General features: G+C 42.9%; 1 protein-coding gene across 1 annotated transcript in view; it reads left to right on the top strand.

Moving 5' to 3' along the window:
* LOC135206282 (omega-amidase NIT2-like) overlaps positions 1-19,969 on the top strand; it is a 144,097-nt gene that overhangs the window by 8,552 nt on the left and 115,576 nt on the right. Inside the window, exon 4 of the mRNA XM_064237702.1 lies at positions 7,767-7,948. Coding sequence (XP_064093772.1) covers positions 7,767-7,948 — 182 coding nt within the window. The remainder of the gene's footprint in view (positions 1-7,766; positions 7,949-19,969) is intronic.

The following is a 19,969-nucleotide window of genomic DNA, read 5'->3' as shown; positions in this document are numbered from 1 at the left end:
GAAAAAATTCGTACCGTCTCACGCAGCTTCGTTTAGGGACTTAACAAGAAAGTCTTTATTCCTTTTTGCGTTAGCAACAGCCAAGAGAGTGAGCGAGTTGCAAGCTTTGGAAGGTAAAGTGGGGTTTAAGAAAGATTCAGCGATTTGCTCCTTTCAACCACTTTTTTTAGCGAAAAATGAAAATCCCTCAAAGCCTGGCCAAGAAGCGTTGAGATAAAGGAATATCTTCATTAACAGGGAGAGAACTAGAAAGGACTTTGTGTCCAGTCAGGGCACTCAAGTTCTACCTGGAGAAGAAGAAGTTGCTGAAAGGTACAGAAGAAAGTCTTTGGTGCTCTGTAAGAGATCCGAAAAGAGCGATTTCTAAGAACGCCCTTACATTCTTCATAAAAGATGTAATAAGGGAAGCTCACCTTGAATGCGAAGAAGAGCATTTCAAGGTTCTCAGAGTGAGAGCTCATGAAGTGAGAGCCATAGCTACGTTGATGGCATTTCACAAAACATGGTCGCTTCAGGCTCTTATAGAGTCGACATATTGGAAATGTAATTCGGTGTTCGCCTCGAATTACCTAAGAGATGTTAAAATTTCGTACGAAAAGTGCTTTGCTCTGGGAGCGTATGTTTCGGCGAATTCAGTGCTGGGAGAAGGGGCTGAGGCTAATCCTTCCTATTTAGTTTAAGGCTTAAATTACTGTTTATTGGTGGTTGTTTTTATTGGTTAATTGTCAGAGGGAATAGGGACCCTCTTACAATTCATAGATTGTAACAAGACTAACATGGTCAGGTGATCGGGATTGGCTTCAGTGCTCTTTGTGATTTGTTTAATAACCTTAACTCTGTCATGTAAGAGGGCGAGTCTCCATTGATATGACAAAAGGTCAAGGCTCTACCATGTAAGTGGGTCAGCCCCCATTGGTACGATCCAGTATAGGCTCTGTCGCGTAAGCGGGCTAGCCCCCATTGACACGATCCAAAGAGTTATTCAACCATAGGTTCATTCCTCGTTGAAACTCTTGAGGCAAGCAGACTCATCGACAGTAGTCATGAAGTCTTCAGCCCAATAAGGTAGGAACTATGGATTATGTTATCCAAGAACATAGGTTGTTTTTTCCCTGTTTTTTAATGTATTTAGTTAAGTATTATTTTGTTTTTAGCTGTCTCTTGCCCGCCACCAAGGGTGCCAATCAGCTAAGTATATATCTGCTGGGTAAGTTACTTGTACAAAAATGATATTGTTAAGATACAATAAAGTTTTGTACATACTTACCTGGCAGGATATACGATTAATGGAGGCACCCAGCCTCCCCTCAGGAGACAGGTGTAAGAGAAATTATGGCTTAGAAAACGGGAATAGTTCCAGACCCCGCCACCCAGCGGCGGGAATGGTGGATCACCTGACCTACCTGTCGCGTGTGCCGCGAGTTTTGAAATTCTGTCGGGACGACCGAGTCTATAGCTAAGTATATATCTGCCAGGTAAGTATGTACAAAACTTTATTGTATCTTAACAATATCATTTCTATATAGCATGATTAATAGCCTAACCTGACTGATATTTTATTATAGAATATTGATATACTTATCATTCAATTTTAGAATATCTGTGCAAAAGGATTTCCTTCTAAACATATGATATATTTCCGCATACAAGACAACCTTTAAATCCTAAAATTCAACCCTAAAAGTTGGGGGTCGGCTTATGCTGCAATTCTAAAAATCAAACCTTGAATTCTAAGATGTGTATCAGTAGGACAGCCTACATACATGAATATCTATAGAATCCCAACTGAGAAACTGTAAACATCAAGTTACGGTTGCGCTCGCAGTAACCGTTATCTTTCGGTAACCTTTGTAAAATTTCAATGATAGTGTAATTACAGTAGTAATGACATTTAGGATAACTAATATTCATTTTTCATTAAAAGTTTTTCATACATATCACAAGATTCATCACATATGCCACCATCATAGGGATTCCAGTCTGGTTCTGGAGGGTCAACTTCGGCTTCATCATCGCTGTCTTACAGATCATCTGTACCATCCATGGCATTTTTAAAATGATTTTTTGAGACTTTCTACTTTCATGTTCCCCCATCCTTTTATAACAAAATCTCAGCAATCATCAAGTGAGGCAGCACACAAAGCTGTTTGTAACGATTTAGAACAATTCAGTCTTATGAACGACAATTATCGTACATTTTTGTATTGTTATTAGCGGCTGTTTGTGAATGGTGATGAAACGTATACAGACCAGTGGTTTCCCTTTTAGGCGACATATGTATAAAAAAAACAGGAAATAGAATCGCCTTTGTTAAACCCAGCTTTGATAATTTACGAAAAGAATGTATCTCTGAATTAAGTTCTTTTGTACCCTTACACTTAATAATAAAACAGCAAATAAATCAATAATTTAATTTTTTGCATTTGCGTTCATGGCTATGCACAAAGTCACTCCTATATCAAATACACAATGCAATTCAACAAAACACCACAAACACGTGCCAAACTCCTGAAGTTTGCAATCTGACAAGCAGCTTGTCATACTGGCTCAGAGCCCACAATTATTTAACTCGATAAGCAGCTTATCAAGTACTGAAAATAACATGAACAGTATAGCATGTAACCGACTGTAATAATGAAAATAAACTTTACCGTGCAAAGTTTGAACGCCAGAATGACCACCAGTCGAACCTCACTTCCCTTCTAAACTTTCAAGCCACGCCCCCTAGTTATTATTCTCGTTTCCACAGAAGAAAATAATTTTCATTCTAATTCATCTAGTTCAAACGAAATAAATTATATTTCCATTCGGCAACTAACGACAGTGATGATATTGGTAAAACGCAATCAGGTGATTATTTTAAGACTGTAAACAAAACCAGAATGCAAATGGCACATCAACGCTCTGTTCATATATTGCAGTACAATAATACATGCAATATGATTAGACATAGTAACACAAGTTTTATGAAAATTATCATTATTGTCAATACAACTATTATTCGACTTTTGCAAGTGGATATCTATCAGTGTAACAACCTAACACCGTAGGCAGTCCTCCACCTCTCTCTCTCTCTCTCTCTCTCTCGCTCTCTCTTCCCCTCTCCTTTCTCCTTCTCCCCTTCCTCCCCCCCCCCTCTCTCTCCTTGTTTGATCTCTTGCTGACTAATACTAATGATGTTCCTCCATCCTCCACCACAAAAATTCCAGTTTTTAGAATTCTGGATGAAGCAATTGTACTGACATAAACAACCGAATTGAGAAACAGCTGATTGATGACATAATTTACTGTAACTATCAAGCATTTATTAGGAGCTCTGTCAAAATTGTCAAGTTGTTACACCCTGCTGATTCTCAGTGGTGGCTTCCCTTAGTAAAAATGAAATAAATTTTTTTCATTCCTCATGCAGTAGAGATCTCAAGAAAGAATAATAATAAATTAAAACTGCAGGTTACTTATAGCTTAGGCTAAATAAGACGAATGAAGCCCAGGCAAAAGTGATGTCCAGAACTGCTGAAATCACACCTAATGCTTATGCAATGAAGTAATATGTGCACATTTTCAAACAAACCTCGTTAATTTACGAGAAAAGTTATCTCTGTATTATATCTCTTCTAACAACTAATGGTAATGAAGATATCATTAATACTCAATGAGCCGAGATTTTGAGAATGTACACAATATCAAATGCAAATGACGATGTTTATAGTCTGTAATACAGTAACTATGATAATAGTAATTAGTAGTAATACTGTAATTAGATACAGCAAGCAAAACAACCTTTATTTAAGTAATCATTATTATAAATAAAAGTTGTACTGTTTAACTTTTGTAATAATCACTTTTCTCCAGCAAACATTTCAGTTTTGTAATTTAGAAGTCGTCTTATACTACAGATATGAGATAAATTTATGAAAATTTGCCATGATTTTTTACCTTGTCTTGTCTAAAGGTTGTCTTATACACGGAAATATACGGTATGTATGGTACTGTAATGTACAGTTTAGCCTAACAAAACAAAACAAAGCTGATTGCTGTAGTTCTATGTACTTGAACTTATAAGATATGTAAAATACATAATACAATACAGTAGAGATCTTGAACATTTGTATGTCTCCATTTTACCATAAAAATTATGAAACAGTCCACACACTCTCTCTCTCTCTCTCTCTCTCTCTCTCTCTCTCTCTCTCTCTCTCTCTCTCTCTCTCTCTCTCTTCTCATCATCTCTCTCTCTCTCATACAGTATTTTTATTGATATTTAATGCAGGATGGTATTTTACTGAATTCAGCATTGTAATGTTAGATATAGGTTTATCTTTTTTCTATTTATACTATATGCATGTACCCTTTATCATAATGTAATGCATGATCATCATATGTATTTTGAAATTTAGATGTACTGTGCCTCCTCTCTCTCTCTCTCTCTCTCTCTCTCTCTCTCTCTCTCTCTCTCTCTCTCTCTCTCTCTCTCTCTCTCTCTCTCTCTCTTCTAAAGTATTTATTTGGGATGAATCTTACTTACTGTTAAAGACAGCTATATCTCTGCACCAACTGGTAAGTTGTCTCCAAATAAAGATCTCTTGACTGACGTAGATGACTGTCTAGGTCACCTGTTCCCGACTATAGTTGTATTGTAAATATTTTACCTCTTGTCAGAATTCTTCCCCATGATCCCAATCTCTTGATGGAATCTAGCTATTCGTGGTAGCGTCTGTTATTTTTTTCCTCATAAACATTATTATATGAAAGAAAACATTATGAGCAAGCAGATACTGCTACATTTCTTGTGAATAAGTTTAAGATTACCAGTGGTAATGCTTAATGAAATATATACTATGAGTTAAAAGTTGCACACTCAACTCTTCTTATTTTTATTTTTAGAGGTAGATCTTAACCCCCAAATTATGTTTTTGCCATTTTTAATATTTATTTATTCATTTGTTTACCTGGCACAACACAGTTCACAATCCTGGCCCTTTAGATATCTCTTTTTAAGAGTCCAATAATATATTCCTCTCGACTTGCTCCTTATTCTCAGGAAATATGATGGTACCCTGAATGCTATTCATAGTATTTATCATGTTTTCTTATTTTTACACTTATATTATCTATATTTTTCATTAATTAACAAATAATCTTCAGACAGACTGTTTGTTGTGGTTTCTATGAGTCACGTCTTTTCTTTTATTTGTCTTGAATGATATTTCTGCTGTTGAATGCCTGTTTATTTAAGAAATAATTTTTTAATTTTAATGCTGAAAATTTTTTATCAGTTTCCACAGTTATAAACCTTGACTGACTCATCCGAGGGAGTCGAAATGAGTCAAGGTTGGGTCATGACGGTACTTAGTCATTTTGGGTTTACTACTGTAAATGGTAAAAGAATTTTTATGCCACTTTGAATTTTGCATTTGGGCTTTCCTTAGAACAGTCCATAGTCATGCCAAAAGTCGTAGGGAGGTAAATATTTGTATCCATTAGACAAAAAATATCAATTTCATCCAGGATGAGGTCCCTCTCACCAGGGAGTCCCAACGAGGGGAGGAGCAATAGTTGTTCATACGCAAACAAACCTTTGGTCTTAACAATAGGATTATTTTCTAGCACCTAGCTGGATCCAGTTAAATCGGAGATGAAAAGCAATGAATCTTGTGAGATCTGGTAATGCGTGCGTATATCGTGTGAAAACTGGTCAAGGACCACGCACCCGTGCCACCGCGTTCAGTCTTTTTCTTTACTGCCTAGGTGAGAGTTAGATTGTCCTCTCTCGGCCTTTTACCTGGTTCTTTGCCCGTTTTCACTTGTGATTCTGTGTGTGTGTGTGTGTGTGTGTGCACTTGTATTATGGCTTCTTCTGCTCCTTCCCGGCCTCGCCAACGTATGTGCCTGGGAACTCAAGGTTTCCTGTGTTCTTGTTTCCTGGCTTCTTCAGCACAGATCTGCACTCCACTTGCAGTAGGTGTTGTTCCAATGTTTGTACCATAATGAATCCCTGCCCGGAATGTCGTACATGGCCTAGAGAGCAATGGAAGTTATTTTATAGTAAGAGGGAGCATTGTAGAGTTTCTACCCTTCCTTCATGGGAGGGATTTTCATCTCCTCCTGATGTTTCGTCTCCTGCCGCATTCACACCCCATACTAGTGTGGTGTCTTTGTCTCCTTTCTTTCCTTCCATCGATTCGTTGTTGGAAGTATCGGGAGGCCCCCAGGCTGATTTATTATGTAATGTTGCCCCCTCTTCCTCGGGAGTTAATTTACTTCCCGCAAGGGAGGGGGCTTTATCATCAGTTTCTTTTGTTTCTGAGTCGGAGGCGTCCAAAATGGCGGTGCTCTGGGGGTCGCTTGGGCTACAGGGTTCACCCTCCTTGGAGGGATTGCTGACACACTTCATGGATGCTGGCCTCCCCCCTCAGGCTACCCAAGCTCTCCTCCTGGCCTTGTCTTTGTGTGTAAACGGGGTCAGCCATCTTGTATTGCTCTGCCAGTGACGCTTGCTGCTTCTTCAAGTCAGAGAGAAGCTGTGAGGTCAGCGCCGCTGGTGACATCACGGGGTCAGCCATTTTATATCACTCCGCCATGGGCGTCTGCTTCCTTGGGCCGCTAGTGATGTCACTTCCATCGACGATGTCACTCCCTGTTTCTTCTGCTGCGCTGCCTTGCTCATCTGTGTTGTCATCGTTTGCTCCTGTGACATCATCACTGCCATCCAGTACGCCCCATCTCCCTTCCATGTCGTCGGCGCCATCTCTTGCAATCCATCTGAGGCTTTATGTTAGGTGGTTCTTGAAAGATTGAACCCTGTTTTGGAAGATAGGTTTGCTGCCATGTCGGTTGGGAGGACTGGAAGCAAGCATGTTGCGTCGTCCCTCCTGCAAAGAGACTGTGTAAGGAGTCAGTGCTGTCATCCTCTCCTTTTCCCCCATTTCCGCCGTGTCGGCATATCAAGCGTTGGAAGGTTAGTGACTTTGCCTTTTCTTCATCTACGAGTGAGGAGCGGCATGCCCGTGTTCCTGCGAGTGTTAGTGTTTCATCCCCTGTGCAATCTGTAGTGGCTGCTTCGTCCTCTGCATGGAGTTGTGAGTGTGTTGCAACCTAGCATGTTCGTTCGCATGTTGCTGTTTCTTCCGCTTCTTTGGCACCAGGGCCTATCCATCACCGTAAGGAAGTCAAGGCACCTGTGAAGAGATCAAAGGTTGGCGAACTTGGAAATAGTGAAGCAGGAGTGTTTGTCTCCCCCTCCCCTTGAAAATCGGTGATAATAACGCCGATCCTCGGTAATCGGTGGCAATCCCTGGTTATGGAGCCAATAATCAGGGATCAGCACCGCTGTTAAACAGGGATCGGCGCATATCAGTGCCAAAAATTCAGTTATTGTCGTAGCTAGACAAGCTCCATAAAACCAGATTGCCAATAACCGAGGCTGCCGATAACCGGGTGGACTCCCAGCCTCCCCACTTCGTGTGTATTTTAAAAAGTTTTTCTGAATATAAAGTAAGCATTTTGTTCTCAGCTTTTGAGGGAAGGTGAACCAGACAGCAACTGTCATTTAGTATATTAGCCAGTTATCATCGTTAATCTTCACATTTCCTGAATCTATTGTAATAGTTGGTGATTATTGAAATAATGAAATGTATTATGAAAATTTATATGTTGTATCCATTTTGAAACATGTCAGTAAGGCTAATAAATATTTTTGATCAATAGATTATTTCATGTATTTTGTCGGTTGTGATATTGGTTTTTCTTATGATTTTGGATTGCAGGCTATTTTCCTGAGTATGCAGAACCAATACCTGGTGAAAGCACTAATGCTTTGAGCTCTGCAGCAAAAGAGCATGGCATTTTCATTGTTGGAGGGTCTATTCCAGAGCGAGATGGTGATAAATTGTATAATACTTGCACTGTCTGGAATCCTGAAGGACAAATGGTAGCAAAACATAGGAAGGTAAGTTGGAGGAAAGTAGGCTACTACTTATTAAGTATCATTTATTTATAAATCAGAAAGATATGTTGATTATGCAGTAAGTTTCAATTCTATTAATACCCATTTGGTATTCATTCCTCATTATGCCCCGCTGTCATCTGCTTCATATTGTTATGTTGCAGGTTGCAGTAATGCATTTTTTGTTCATGAAACTTACCTGTCAGATATATATATAGCTGTATTCTCTGAAGTCCGACAGAATTTCTAAAAACTTACGACACACGTAGTGGGAGTAGGGTGGTTAGTACCCATTCCCGCCGCTGGGAGGCGGGTATCAGGAACCATTCCCATTTTCTATCAGATTTCTTCTGTCGCCGGTGTTGTAAACATCTGTTTACAGCACCTCCGCCTCAGGATTTTGGAAAACTTTCTTTGCTTGAGTATCCTCTTGACTTTTTGGTTATTTGTTATTGGATCGATAGCTTGGCATACGTGACTTTGGATTGTTTTTGATTTTGGCTTGGTTTTTTCCTTAAATATGTCAGGTTCTAGTTCGGCTAGTGCCAGAGTGTGTATGAAAGACGAATGCAAGGTGAGGTTACCAAAAGCTTTGGTTGATCCTCACACAGTGTGTAAAGGTTGTAGGGGGCAAGTGTGTAGGTATGATTTTCGCTGCATGGAGTGTGAAAGTTTAAATGATGCTCAATGGAAGACTTATGAATCCTATGTAAATAAATTAGAGCGTGATAGGATCAGGAGGCCTTCCTCCAGGAGTAAATCGGGTAGTAGACAGGGTAATAATGTAACCCCTTCTAACCCTTCTTTAGATTTTGTGACTCCTAACCCCGTAGTGTTGCCTTCGGGCCCTCAAGTGGTGTCTGCGGAGGGTAATGCCCTTTCGCTTATTTTAGATTCTTTGAAAACTCTGGAATCTAAGGTTCTAGCCCTTGAAAACAGGGAAAGTGCTAAGTGTAGTGATAGTGCCCCTAGTGAAGTGGAGGGGCGTCAGATCGGCCCTATAGCGCCTCTAGGCTGGGACCTCTGCCGGACTCCCAGGACTCAGGGAGAGGGCATGTCGAAGGCCGAAGGAGGGTTACGGGGATCCCCCACCGATCTGACGTCCCTTCAGCAGTACCTGTTGACGCTTCCCAGGCTGCTAAGGAGCGTGCTCGAGCACGTGTCCTAAAGGATTGTTTCTCGTCTTCCGACGCGTCCTCCCCGCGCAAGGGGTGGGAATCTCGTTCGGATTCGCGACCTTTGAAGAGGACGTTTCAAGATCAGGACGCTTCACGTCATGCTTTGCCTGATTGGCATTCTTCTCCGGAAAGCGTGTCCTTTCCGCCCCAGAAGAAGGCTAGGTCGTCTTCCGATGATGACGTCTTTGAGCGCCCCAGTCGCTCTAGAGCAAAGGCTGTTCCTGGGAGAAGGAAGAAGGCGTCCCCTCGCCCCTCACCTTCTCGCAGGCATGGCTCTTCTCCTCCTATAGATACTTCGCAGACGGAGATAATCCTTGCTATGCAGCGACAACTGGATACTTTACTTAAGCAGAAGGAAACGGTTTCTGGCCGTAAGAAGGACGATAGACTTCCGATCAAGAGATCGAGACAGTCTTCTCCGCCTGCTCGTCTTTCGTCCCCGTTTCATGGTATTTCGTCGTCTAGACTTCGTTCTCCCCAGCGTTCGTCTAGAGGTGGAAGTAAACGTCAGGAGAGAGAGAGGTTTCTTCATTCTGCCCTCTCTTCTCGATGTGAGGACGCTTGGCGTTCCGACATCGACGTTTCTGATGAAGATGCTTTAGTTTCTGACGGACGGAATTTGGTACGCACCGCTCCGCTTCGTCATGCTTGTGTTGACGTTCATCGGGACGCTCGTCAAGTGTCAATTCCTGTTTCTTCGCGGGACGATCGGAGAGACGCTTCGAGGGACGCTAGGAGGGACGCTCCGCTCATCGCTTCTTTGGACGCTTCGTTGGACGCTTCGTTGGACGCTCAGTTGGACGCTGATTTGGACGCTTCGTTGGACGCTCGGAGGGACGCTAGGTTAGACGCTCCGATGGACGCTAATAGACATCGTCGTAAGAGCGTCTTGGACGCGAGTACGGAAGTTCGCTCTCGATCGGACGTTGTTCCCGAGTCTTTTGATGACGCTACTCGTCTTCCTTCTACTTCGCGTTCTACTCAAGTTGTGATTGCTGTTCCTGTTTCGGCTAACGATTCTGTTAAGGATACGTTACCCTCTTCTTCTCGTCATCGGTCTGATAGGAGACTTGGAGTGAAAGGTCTTCTACCTCTTTCTTCGGAGTTTAACTCGGGTAAGGAAGAAGGGGAATTGAGCTGTTCTTCGGAGGAGGTTGATGAAGAACAACCCTTGACGTCGTCTTCTTCAGACTATCAAGTTTTGGCTCGGCTGCTCCGTGATTCTTTTGGAGATACCTTCCTTCCTTCTGCTCCTCCTTCTCCTCCATCGCAGTTTTCGTCGTCGAAAGCTAAGAAGACACCAGGGTTTGTTAAGATGAAAACGTCTTTGTCTACCAAGAGGGCTTTCCGGAAAGTTAACACTTGGATGGAGACTAGGAAAGCTAAAGGAAGCACCACTTTCGCCCTGCCTCCGTCTAGGCTTAGCGGTAAGGCAGGGAGGTGGTATGAAACCGGTGAGGAGTTAGGTTTGAAGGTTCCGACATCAGCACAGGGAGATTTCGCCAGCGTTGTAGATGCCTCAAGAAGAGCTCTGTTAGCCTCAGCGAAGGTGTCGTGGACTACGTCAGAGATGGATCATCTGTTGAAGGGTCTGTTTAGATCCTTAGAAGTATTTAACTTCTTAGACTGGTGTCTCGGAGTGCTAGACAACCAGTCTCGTAAGCCAGATTCGATCAGCTTGGGGGAGCTGTCCAGTGTTTTGTCATGCATGGACAAGGCCGTCAGGGATGGCTCAGAGGAATTAGCATCTCATTTTTCAGCAGGCGTGTTGAAGAAGAGATCGCTGTATTGTAATTTTGTGGCTAAGTCTGTCTCTCCCGCACAGAAGACAGAACTTTTGTATGCGCCATTCTTGAGTCATCTCTTCCCCCAGGCTTTGGTGAAGGATCTGGCAGTAAGTCTACAGGAGAAAGCCACTCAAGACCTTTTGACGCAGTCGTCGAGACGTCCTGCTGTCCCTTCCACGTCTTCAGGAGTTCAGTCTTTTAAGAAGCAGAAGCCCTTTCGTGGAGGATGTTCAGCTAGATCTGTACCCCGAGGAAGAGGTCTTCCTAGAGGTAGAGCCCCGGCTAAGTCCAGGGGCAAGAAGTGAGAATGCGTGCCTTCAGTCACCGGTAGGGGCCAGGCTTCAGTTGTTTGGAGGAGCCTGGAGAGAAAGAGAGGCAGACACCTGGTCTCTCAACATCATAGAGAAGGGGTACAAGATTCCGTTCGTAAAGCCTCCCCCTCTGACTTCCACTCCCAGGGACTTGTCCCCGTCGTATCCTCAAGAAATCAAAGGATTCTTTTCGATCTGCTCGAGCAGATGCTCGAGAAACGAGCAGTGGAACAGGTCTTAGACCTGGCTACGCCAGGATTTTACAACAGATTGTTTCTTGTTCCGAAACACTCGGGAGGGTGGTGGCCAGTCTTGGACGTAAGTCGTCTGAACCTCTTTATAGAAAAGCAAAAGTTCAAGATGGAGACACCTCAGTCAGTTCTGGGGCCTTAAGACCGGGGGATTGGATGGTATCACTCGATCTTCAGGAAGCATACTTTCACGTCCCGATACACCCCCAGTCTATGAAGTACCTTCGGTTCGTCCTGAAAGGAAAGGTGTTTCAGTTCAGGGCTCTCTGTTTCGGTCTGAGTACGGCCCCATTTGTGTTCACTATCTTAATGAAGAATGTGGCGAGGTGGCTCCATCTTTCCAACATCAGGATCTCGCTCTACTTGGACGACTGGCTCATCCGAGCTTCTTCGCAGACCCGGTGCCTGGAGGACCTGAAAACGACTCTGTCTTTAGCTGCGTCCCTGGGACTTCTGGTGAACTTCGAAAAGTCACATCTGACCCCAACACAGTCCATCGTGTATCTGGGGATTCAGATGGATTCAGTGGCTTTTCGGGCTTTTCCGTCCCAGGAACGTCAGCAACAAGGCATAGAGAAAGTGTCAGCCTTTCTAGGGAAGGATTCATGCTCGGTGAGGGAATGGATGAGTCTGCTAGGGACCATTTCCTCGCTGGAGAAGTTTGTTTCCCTGGGGAGGCTACATCTCCGACCTCTTCAGTTCTTCCTGTCGGACAATTGGACAGAGAAGGACAACTTCGATATGATCTTAACCATCTCAGAAGAGGTGAAGAGCCATCTAAGATGGTGGCTCGATCCGTTAAAGCTCTCAGAGGGCATATCCCTCAAGCTTCGGAACCCTGACCTAGTGTTGTTCTCCAACGCGTCATCCACGGGGTGGGGAGCAACACTAGGGGGGGAGGAAGTGTCAGGCACCTGGAGAGGGGAACAGGTAGCCTGGCACATCAACTTCAAGGAGCTGGCAGCGGTTCAATTAGCGCTCCAGTTCTTTCAGGACAAAGTCTCCCGTCGAGTAGTTCAAGTCAACTCGGACAATACCACAGCCCTGGCATACTTGAAGAAACAAGGAGGAACTCACTCTCGCTCCCTGTTCGCTCTAGCGAAGGAAATTCTGATTTGGGCGAAGGCAAGAGAGATCACGATCTTGACAAGGTTCATTGCCGGAGTCGAGAACGTCCGGGCGGATCTCCTCAGTCGACAAGGTCAGTTGCTGCCGACAGAGTGGACCCTCAATCAGGACGTATGCCAGGAGCTGTGGAGTCTTTGGGGACGCCCCTTGGTGGACGTTTTTGCAACTGCAAGGACGGCGAGACTTCCTCTTTACTCCTCCCCAGTTCTCGATCTGGGGGCAGTAGCAGTGGACGCCCTGTTATGGGATTGGACGCGCCTAGACCTCTACGCATTTCCCCCCTTCAAGATTCTGGGGGAAGTGATGAGAAAGTTCACAGCTTCGGAGGGGACGAGGTTGACGTTAATCGCCCCCTTTTGGCCTGCAGCGATCTGGTTCACAGAGGTGATGTCCTACCTGGTGGATTTTCCGAGATCTCTTCCGTTAAGGAGAGATCTACTCAAACAGCCCCACTTCGAGAGGTACCACAAAAACCTCTCCGCTCTGAGTCTGACTGCGTTCAGACTATCCAGAAGTTGGCCAGAGCGAGAGGTTTTTCGAAACCTGTGGCTAAAGCTATCGCCACCGCGAGAAGACCTTCGTCAATCGCGGTTTACCAGTCGAAGTGGGCAGCTTTTAGGAGCTGGTGTAGGAAGAAAGGAGTTTCCTCTACCACGACCTCTGTGAGCCAGATCGCCGACTTCCTTCTTTATCTCAGACGAGATTTGAAGCTCGCAATGTCAACCATTAAAGGCTACAGAAGTGTCTTGTCTGTAGTTTTTCGACATAGAGGTCTTGACCTTGCTAATAATAAAGACCTACATGATCTACTGAAATCTTTTGAGACCACCAAGGTACCGATGGCTAAGTTGCCTTCGTGGAATCTGGACGTGGTTCTCAAGTTTTTAATGTCAAGCCGCTTCGAACCTATTTACTCTGCCTCTTTGCGAGATTTGACGAAGAAGACTGTATTTCTAACTGCTCTGGCGACGGCGAAGAGGGTTAGCGAGATACAGGCGATTAGTAAACACGTCGGCTTCAAAGGGCATAATGCAATCTGCTCTTCGAGTATGTCATTCCTGGCTAAGAATGAGAACCCTTCCAACCCTTGGCCTAAGACGTTCGAAATCAAAGGTATGGCAGAAATCATTGGTCAAGAGCCAGAAAGAGTCCTGTGTCCTGTTAGGGCTCTTAAAGAATATCTTCGTAGGACAAAGGAGTGTAGAGGTTCTGCGGAGAACTTATGGTGTTCGGTTAAGAGGCCTAATATGCCCATGTCTAAGAATGCTCTGGCATTCTTTTTGAGGAACACCATTAAGGAGGCGCACGCTTATTGTCAAGATAGTGACTTTAAGCTTTTAAAAGTTAACTCTCATGAAGTAAGGGCTATTTCGACTTCTATAGCCTTTCAGAAAAATATGGCTCTCAAAGATATTTTAAGTGCCACTTTTTGGAGAAGTAACTCGGTGTTCGCCTCGCACTATTTACGGGAGGTCAGAACGACATATGAGAACTGTTACTCTCTTGGACCATACGTCGCCGCAGACACTATCTTGGGGCAGGAGGTAGCACTCATCCTTTCCCATAGAAAAGGGTAGGTGAGTTTTTAATGTTCGTAATGTTTATGGTTGTAGGGTCGGCCGCCGAATGCGGTCTTCCCTTCTTTTAGCCTTTGGTATATGGGAGTATTTGGTTAGGCTAACTTAGGTGGTGGTTTTGCCTCGTTGTCCTCTTGAGTATGGTCATGGTCTAGTCACATTGTGGTCTCGTCCCCGTTGGCAGATCATCTAGAGCGCACCAACTACACAGGTCTCTACCTTGTTTGTAACTAGTGAAGCAGATGCAGGCTTGGGTGACAGTAATCACGAAGTCAGCTATGCTAACAGGTAAGGAACCAAGATGTCAATCATCTACATGTATATGTTTCCTAAATCCTTTTCTGTCTCTCCCACCGCCAAAGGTGGGATTCAGCTATATATATATCTGACAGGTAAGTTTCATGAACAAAATGATATTGTTAAGATACAATAAAGTTTGTTCATACTTACCTGGCAGATATATATATAGCTGTATTCTCTGAAGTCCGACAGAATTTCTAAAAACTTACGACACACGTAGTGGGAGTAGGGTGGTTAGTACCCATTCCCGCCGCTGGGAGGCGGGTATCAGGAACCATTCCCATTTTCTATCAGATTTCTATCTCCACTGTCTCCTGAGGGGAGGTGGGTGGGTACTTAAAATATATATATCTGCCAGGTAAGTATGAACAAACTTTATTGTATCTTAACAATATCATTTTTCCTTTTTAGAAGACAGAAAAGTACAGTAAACTTATTCTTAATCCAATTCCTTTATTGAGCTTTGGATTGGTAAAAGTTTATGAACTCGCATAATTGTGCAGGAAACTTCTACAGTATTAACTAGTTCCACAGCTCCTAGCCCTTTGTTAAGTGTGTGTGTTTAGGGGGCCGAGTAGAAGGGGGATTACTAGCTATAACTGACTCCATAACTCACTCTATTTAGTCATTCATTTACTAATTAGTCAGGGCTTTCTCTCCTTTTTAATGCTCAGTTTTTGCTGTTCATATCTTTTCAAGTAAAGCTTGAGGGATTAGAGATGAGAATGCTAAGGTGGATTATGGGAATTTTGCTGCTGGAGAGATTGGAAAATGATGAAATAAGAAGAAGGGCAGGCTTAGTAAAGATTACAGAAGTGATAAGAGAGTCACAGTTGAGATGGTATGGGCATATGTTGAGGATGGATGATGAGGAGAGAGTGAAGAGGGCTTGGAAGGAACCTCTTAGAGGAAGGAGATTGTCAGGGAGACTGAGAATCAGATGGCAAGATAAAGTGAAAGAAGATATGGAGAGAAGAGTTTTGGTGTAGGATGATGCCTTTGATAGAAGGCAGTGGAGAAGGTGCATCAGGCAACTGACCCCTTAATGTAAGGATAACAGTGGGAAAGAAGATCTTTTTATGACTGGTTTTGTTTCTGACTTTAAATGGTATTGATTATGATTTTGTAAGGTCTTGAACCCTTCAGCTTACCAATGACATTTATAAATGTTATCCTTAGCTTACTGTTGAGGTATATACTGTAGACATCATCCAGTAAAAAAATAATAATTTAAAATGAAATACTTTTTTCGGTGTTATGAGGCTATGAGTGTGCCTTATGTGAAGCATTGTGCAAAGGCTAGTGACCTGAGCGTACATCTTGCATGGTGGCTGACATGGCAGTGATGTTCAGTCGTGTCACCCTTGTGAAAGGGTAAGCATCAGCATTCATCTTTTGCGTGAAGTGTTTCATCTCCCTTGTTTTTTACCCAATTTTGTCTCAAATTATTCTCTAATCATTACAGAGATGCTTGAGAATGTCATCACACAATAGAGTAAAGGGTTAGGGCCCTGAAAATGAGTGATAATCTTGGAAAATGTAATCATGGTGGGCTGAATGTTGGTGGGTCTACTCAGTGAGCAAACAATATATCTTGTCTTACTGAGCATAAAAAATGAAATGTGACCCCAAATAAACAAGAAAAACTTCTTGAAGTTAGTTTTAGGATGAAACTGACATTGAAACAAATGAAGGTGATTTGGATGAGTCAGAAGATGAGTGCCGAAGAGATGAATTTGAGAGGATGCTAGAAGAAAATTTGAGTATGCATTAATTCCTCAATTATCTGGAGCATTATTATCTGGAACTCGTCATTATCAGGACAAAGCCAGACCCCAGGGACCAAAGCCTAAAGATATTGGATATATAAATGTCAGAAAATAAAAGAAAAACTGGTTTTATGTAATTAACTTACCAAGTAATGACATAGCTAACACATCTACCTTGCGCAGCAACTTTTTTTTAACTTAGTGGTAGCTCTTCATTTGTTTATTTGTTCACATGTAGGTGACAGCCCTGCCCACTACTAGGGAAGGCAGGAAAACCTGGCAGCCATTATTCAATTTCTACTGGCTGGTGTGTAAAGATTGCCACATTTTGCTGCAGTTTGTTTGGATTTTCCTGTATTTTCATTTGGGTTTAGTGAAGTAATTTCTTTTGGTTGTGCTTATGCTAGATAGATATTGTTTAAGCAGTTTGTTTTTGCTGTTTTTACTAGTTTTCAATAAATTTAATAGGATAATGTCTAGTATTTGCTACTGTAGCGAGTTAGGCTGCAAGTCTAGGCCCACTAAGGCTAAGGCCCCACCGAATCCGTCGCGGCACTTTGCGTGCGTCCAACACGGCTATCCGTCTACAAGCGTGTCCGTCTTCTGCGCGTGTGGCCCAACCAGACAAACGAGTGACGGTTATAAGACGGACAATTCAAACTTCAGCAGTACTTGCCATTATGAAGGGAGCGCGCAAGGTTTTCCTCTGACTCGGTGCTGTCAACCAGATTAGAGCCGTTGAACAGTAGGAAAATCTGGACTTATGACATAACTTTAGATACGTAGAATTGTGTGTGAACTGAACACTTTGATACAGTAACTTCTGAAACAAAGATACTTACATAAATGTATCCATTAGAATATAATATAAAAAATACTTTAATCCTTTATCATAACCACAAATCATCACATCTGATAATAACTCAAAGTTGGGCAGGTGGTTCAAATGCAGGTTGTCGTAGGTCTACCACAATTTTTTCCTTCATGCGGACCCCAGCTCGGAGACGCACGTCCACGTGCGGCTAAAAACAAAACTTTTTGTTCCTTTTGCGTCCAGTACGGTAACGCACCTGACGCCACGCACGCTCATGCGCCATGTGGGGCCAGTCATGTTTGAACTATGACAGTTGATCGAAACGTACAAAACGCGTAGCCGTGTTGGACGCACGCGACGCGCCGCGACGGATACGGTGGGGCCTTAGCCTAAGGCTTGTTATGATCCTCACACAATCTGCGTTAAATGTAGGGTACAATAATGTAATGGTGATAAGACCTGCAGAGTGTTTAACTTGGGAGACTAAACAGTGGGAGGTACTTAATAAATCTCATTTAAATAAGTTAGGGAGCGATGGAAAGAAAAAATAGGCTTCTAGAGCTGAAAAATGCTCTCATAGTTTAGAAACTACACCAAAAGCTAGTTTAGAGGTTAACTCCATTACTCTCCTTCTACTCCTATTCCTGCTGTTTCTCCTACTTCTTGCCCTCCTACTGTACAACCTTGCCTGGCATCCATGTTTCCAATCCTAATGCCATTGCCAGTCTTGAGACTAGATTTATAAAAAGTTTTATCTGGTGTAAGTACTGTTGTTGATTTGGGGACTTCTCTTAAAGTGATTATGGAGAAAGTGTTTGCAGAGAAAGTGCAAAGTGATAGTGCAGTGCAAGTGGAGGAGGTAACTATCTGTCCTGTCAGTTCTCCTAGACCAAGGTCCCTGTCCTGCTCCCACAAGGGAGGCTAATAGGGTTTGCCCACAGGTAGTTGCCCTCTCAGCCATACCTGTTCCCACTTCCAGGTAGTGGCAGACAGCCAGTGGAAAGGCTTGTCCAAGGAAATACATCTGTTGTCCTTCAGCTCTTTAGACAACTACAGTGTGGACAAGAAAGGCTGCAAACATTACCTGGACTCTTCCTGGCCCCTTAAGCACTCTTCTGAAGACCATGGTTGGTGTCCAGACCCTCTGCCTGTCAAGCGGTGTAAGCAGACTCCGAACAGTCCCAGACCATCTTGTAGTTTCTCCTTGGACTGCCTTTTTTCATTCTCGCCTAGATGTTGGTCTCGTACACCTCCAGTTAGACCTTCAGCGCTGTCTCCTTTGCCTTTGGACCCTGATGAACCTGCTCTGGATCCAATTAAACAACAGTTGGCCCAAATTATTAGCTTACTTAAGAAAGCTCCTTCTGCTCCTAAAACTGCTCAGGATGACCACCTGTCTCATATTTCCTTGGAAGAAGATATTAACTCAGAACTTGCTTTTCCTTCAGCATATGCTGCCTTGCTGTGGTATTTGATGGCAAATTTTCCTTCCCTTTTCACCCCAGCTGCTGCTCCTTCGCCTGCCTCAACGTTCTTGGTGAGGAACCAGCTGGATGACAGGACACACCTCCCTAAGATGGCCCTTTCATCCTCAAATAATTCTTTGAAGGAAATGGGAGACTGGCTTTCTGCCAAAAGAACCATGGTAAAGCATTTTTCACTTTTCCTCATTCTCGGCTTGTACACAGGAGGTATTTGTCCTATGTGACCTGGGAGGCTCCCTCTTTGGGAGTCACTGTCTCCTCCCAAGGGGATTTCTTGTTGGCCAAGATCATGTTTATGTCTGCAGAGTTGGATCATCTGGTTAAGGACATAATCTTATTATTATTATATTATTATTATTGATATTTGAAAATATTAACAAGCATATACAAGTACCATAAAAATTCTCTCATCTGAGAGAGAGAGAGCACCTTGAAAACCTATAGATAACATGAAAAACTAGACAAACACTTTTGCAGGGTTTCTCCAGGATTCACAAATGTTTGTGTCTGTGAAAAACTTGCATATGATAATTAGGTTCCAATGAAAAGTTCGTGCTATATTGTGAATTTGTGCATTTGAATCACGTAAGATTGAGGTATTACTGTACAGTACACATTAGTGCTGGATATTATAAGTAAAATTGTGCAAATTGTGATACAAGCATGAAACTTGGCACACTGATTGTTTAACCTGTACTTTGCAAAATTTGGGTCCTAGCCAAAACAAAATTTTTTTTTTTCAAGATGGCCACTCCTTTTTTCAAAATGGTGTCGTTCACAAATGTTCTCATGACAAGTATCATCATATAACTCGACAAAACATTTAAATTCGTCAAGAATTTCTCTACTCATACGTTTGTACAACAATTTGGCATGATAGCAAGTAACTTCCGGTTTCAAAATGGCTGCAAAATGGTAAAAAAGGCCTTTTTATTATTTAACATTAACAAAAATTGCAAATTCTGGCTGCAACCATTCCATAACAAGTACAATTTACCTAATTAGGATACGAAATAGCCACAGTAGACTGCTTTTTATCGATCCTGACAGTTACGTGACATGAACATAATCCTGTACAAGAAAGCCCAGACCGATAGTACTTGCAGTTACGAACACAGTTTGATTTTTTGCACCCACATTTCAGCAGTTCCTGACAAGATGCAGCAACAGAAGGGATCGATGTCCATTTGGGTTTCCATGCTTCACGGTCTTTATCTTTTACCCAACCCCAAATTTCAGGACTAGGCAGCTTTTCATTACCTTTCAAACTTGACTCCAAACATGCCCACTTTGGTATGCTGCCCTTTCGATGTGCTGTATTAAAGCATCCTTAGTTGGGGGATTGCATCAAAAGACCTTTGTTTTCTTGCAAACAATTCAAAATGAGATTCATTGACTGCGAATGTAGTTGTTGCCCTGTCGTAC

This window comes from Macrobrachium nipponense, chromosome 29 (assembly GCF_015104395.2).
Source record: "Macrobrachium nipponense isolate FS-2020 chromosome 29, ASM1510439v2, whole genome shotgun sequence".
Lineage (NCBI taxonomy): Eukaryota > Metazoa > Arthropoda > Malacostraca > Decapoda > Palaemonidae > Macrobrachium > Macrobrachium nipponense.
The sequence above is the reverse complement of the archived record's forward strand: the minus strand, read 5'-3'. Positions and strand labels throughout refer to the sequence as shown.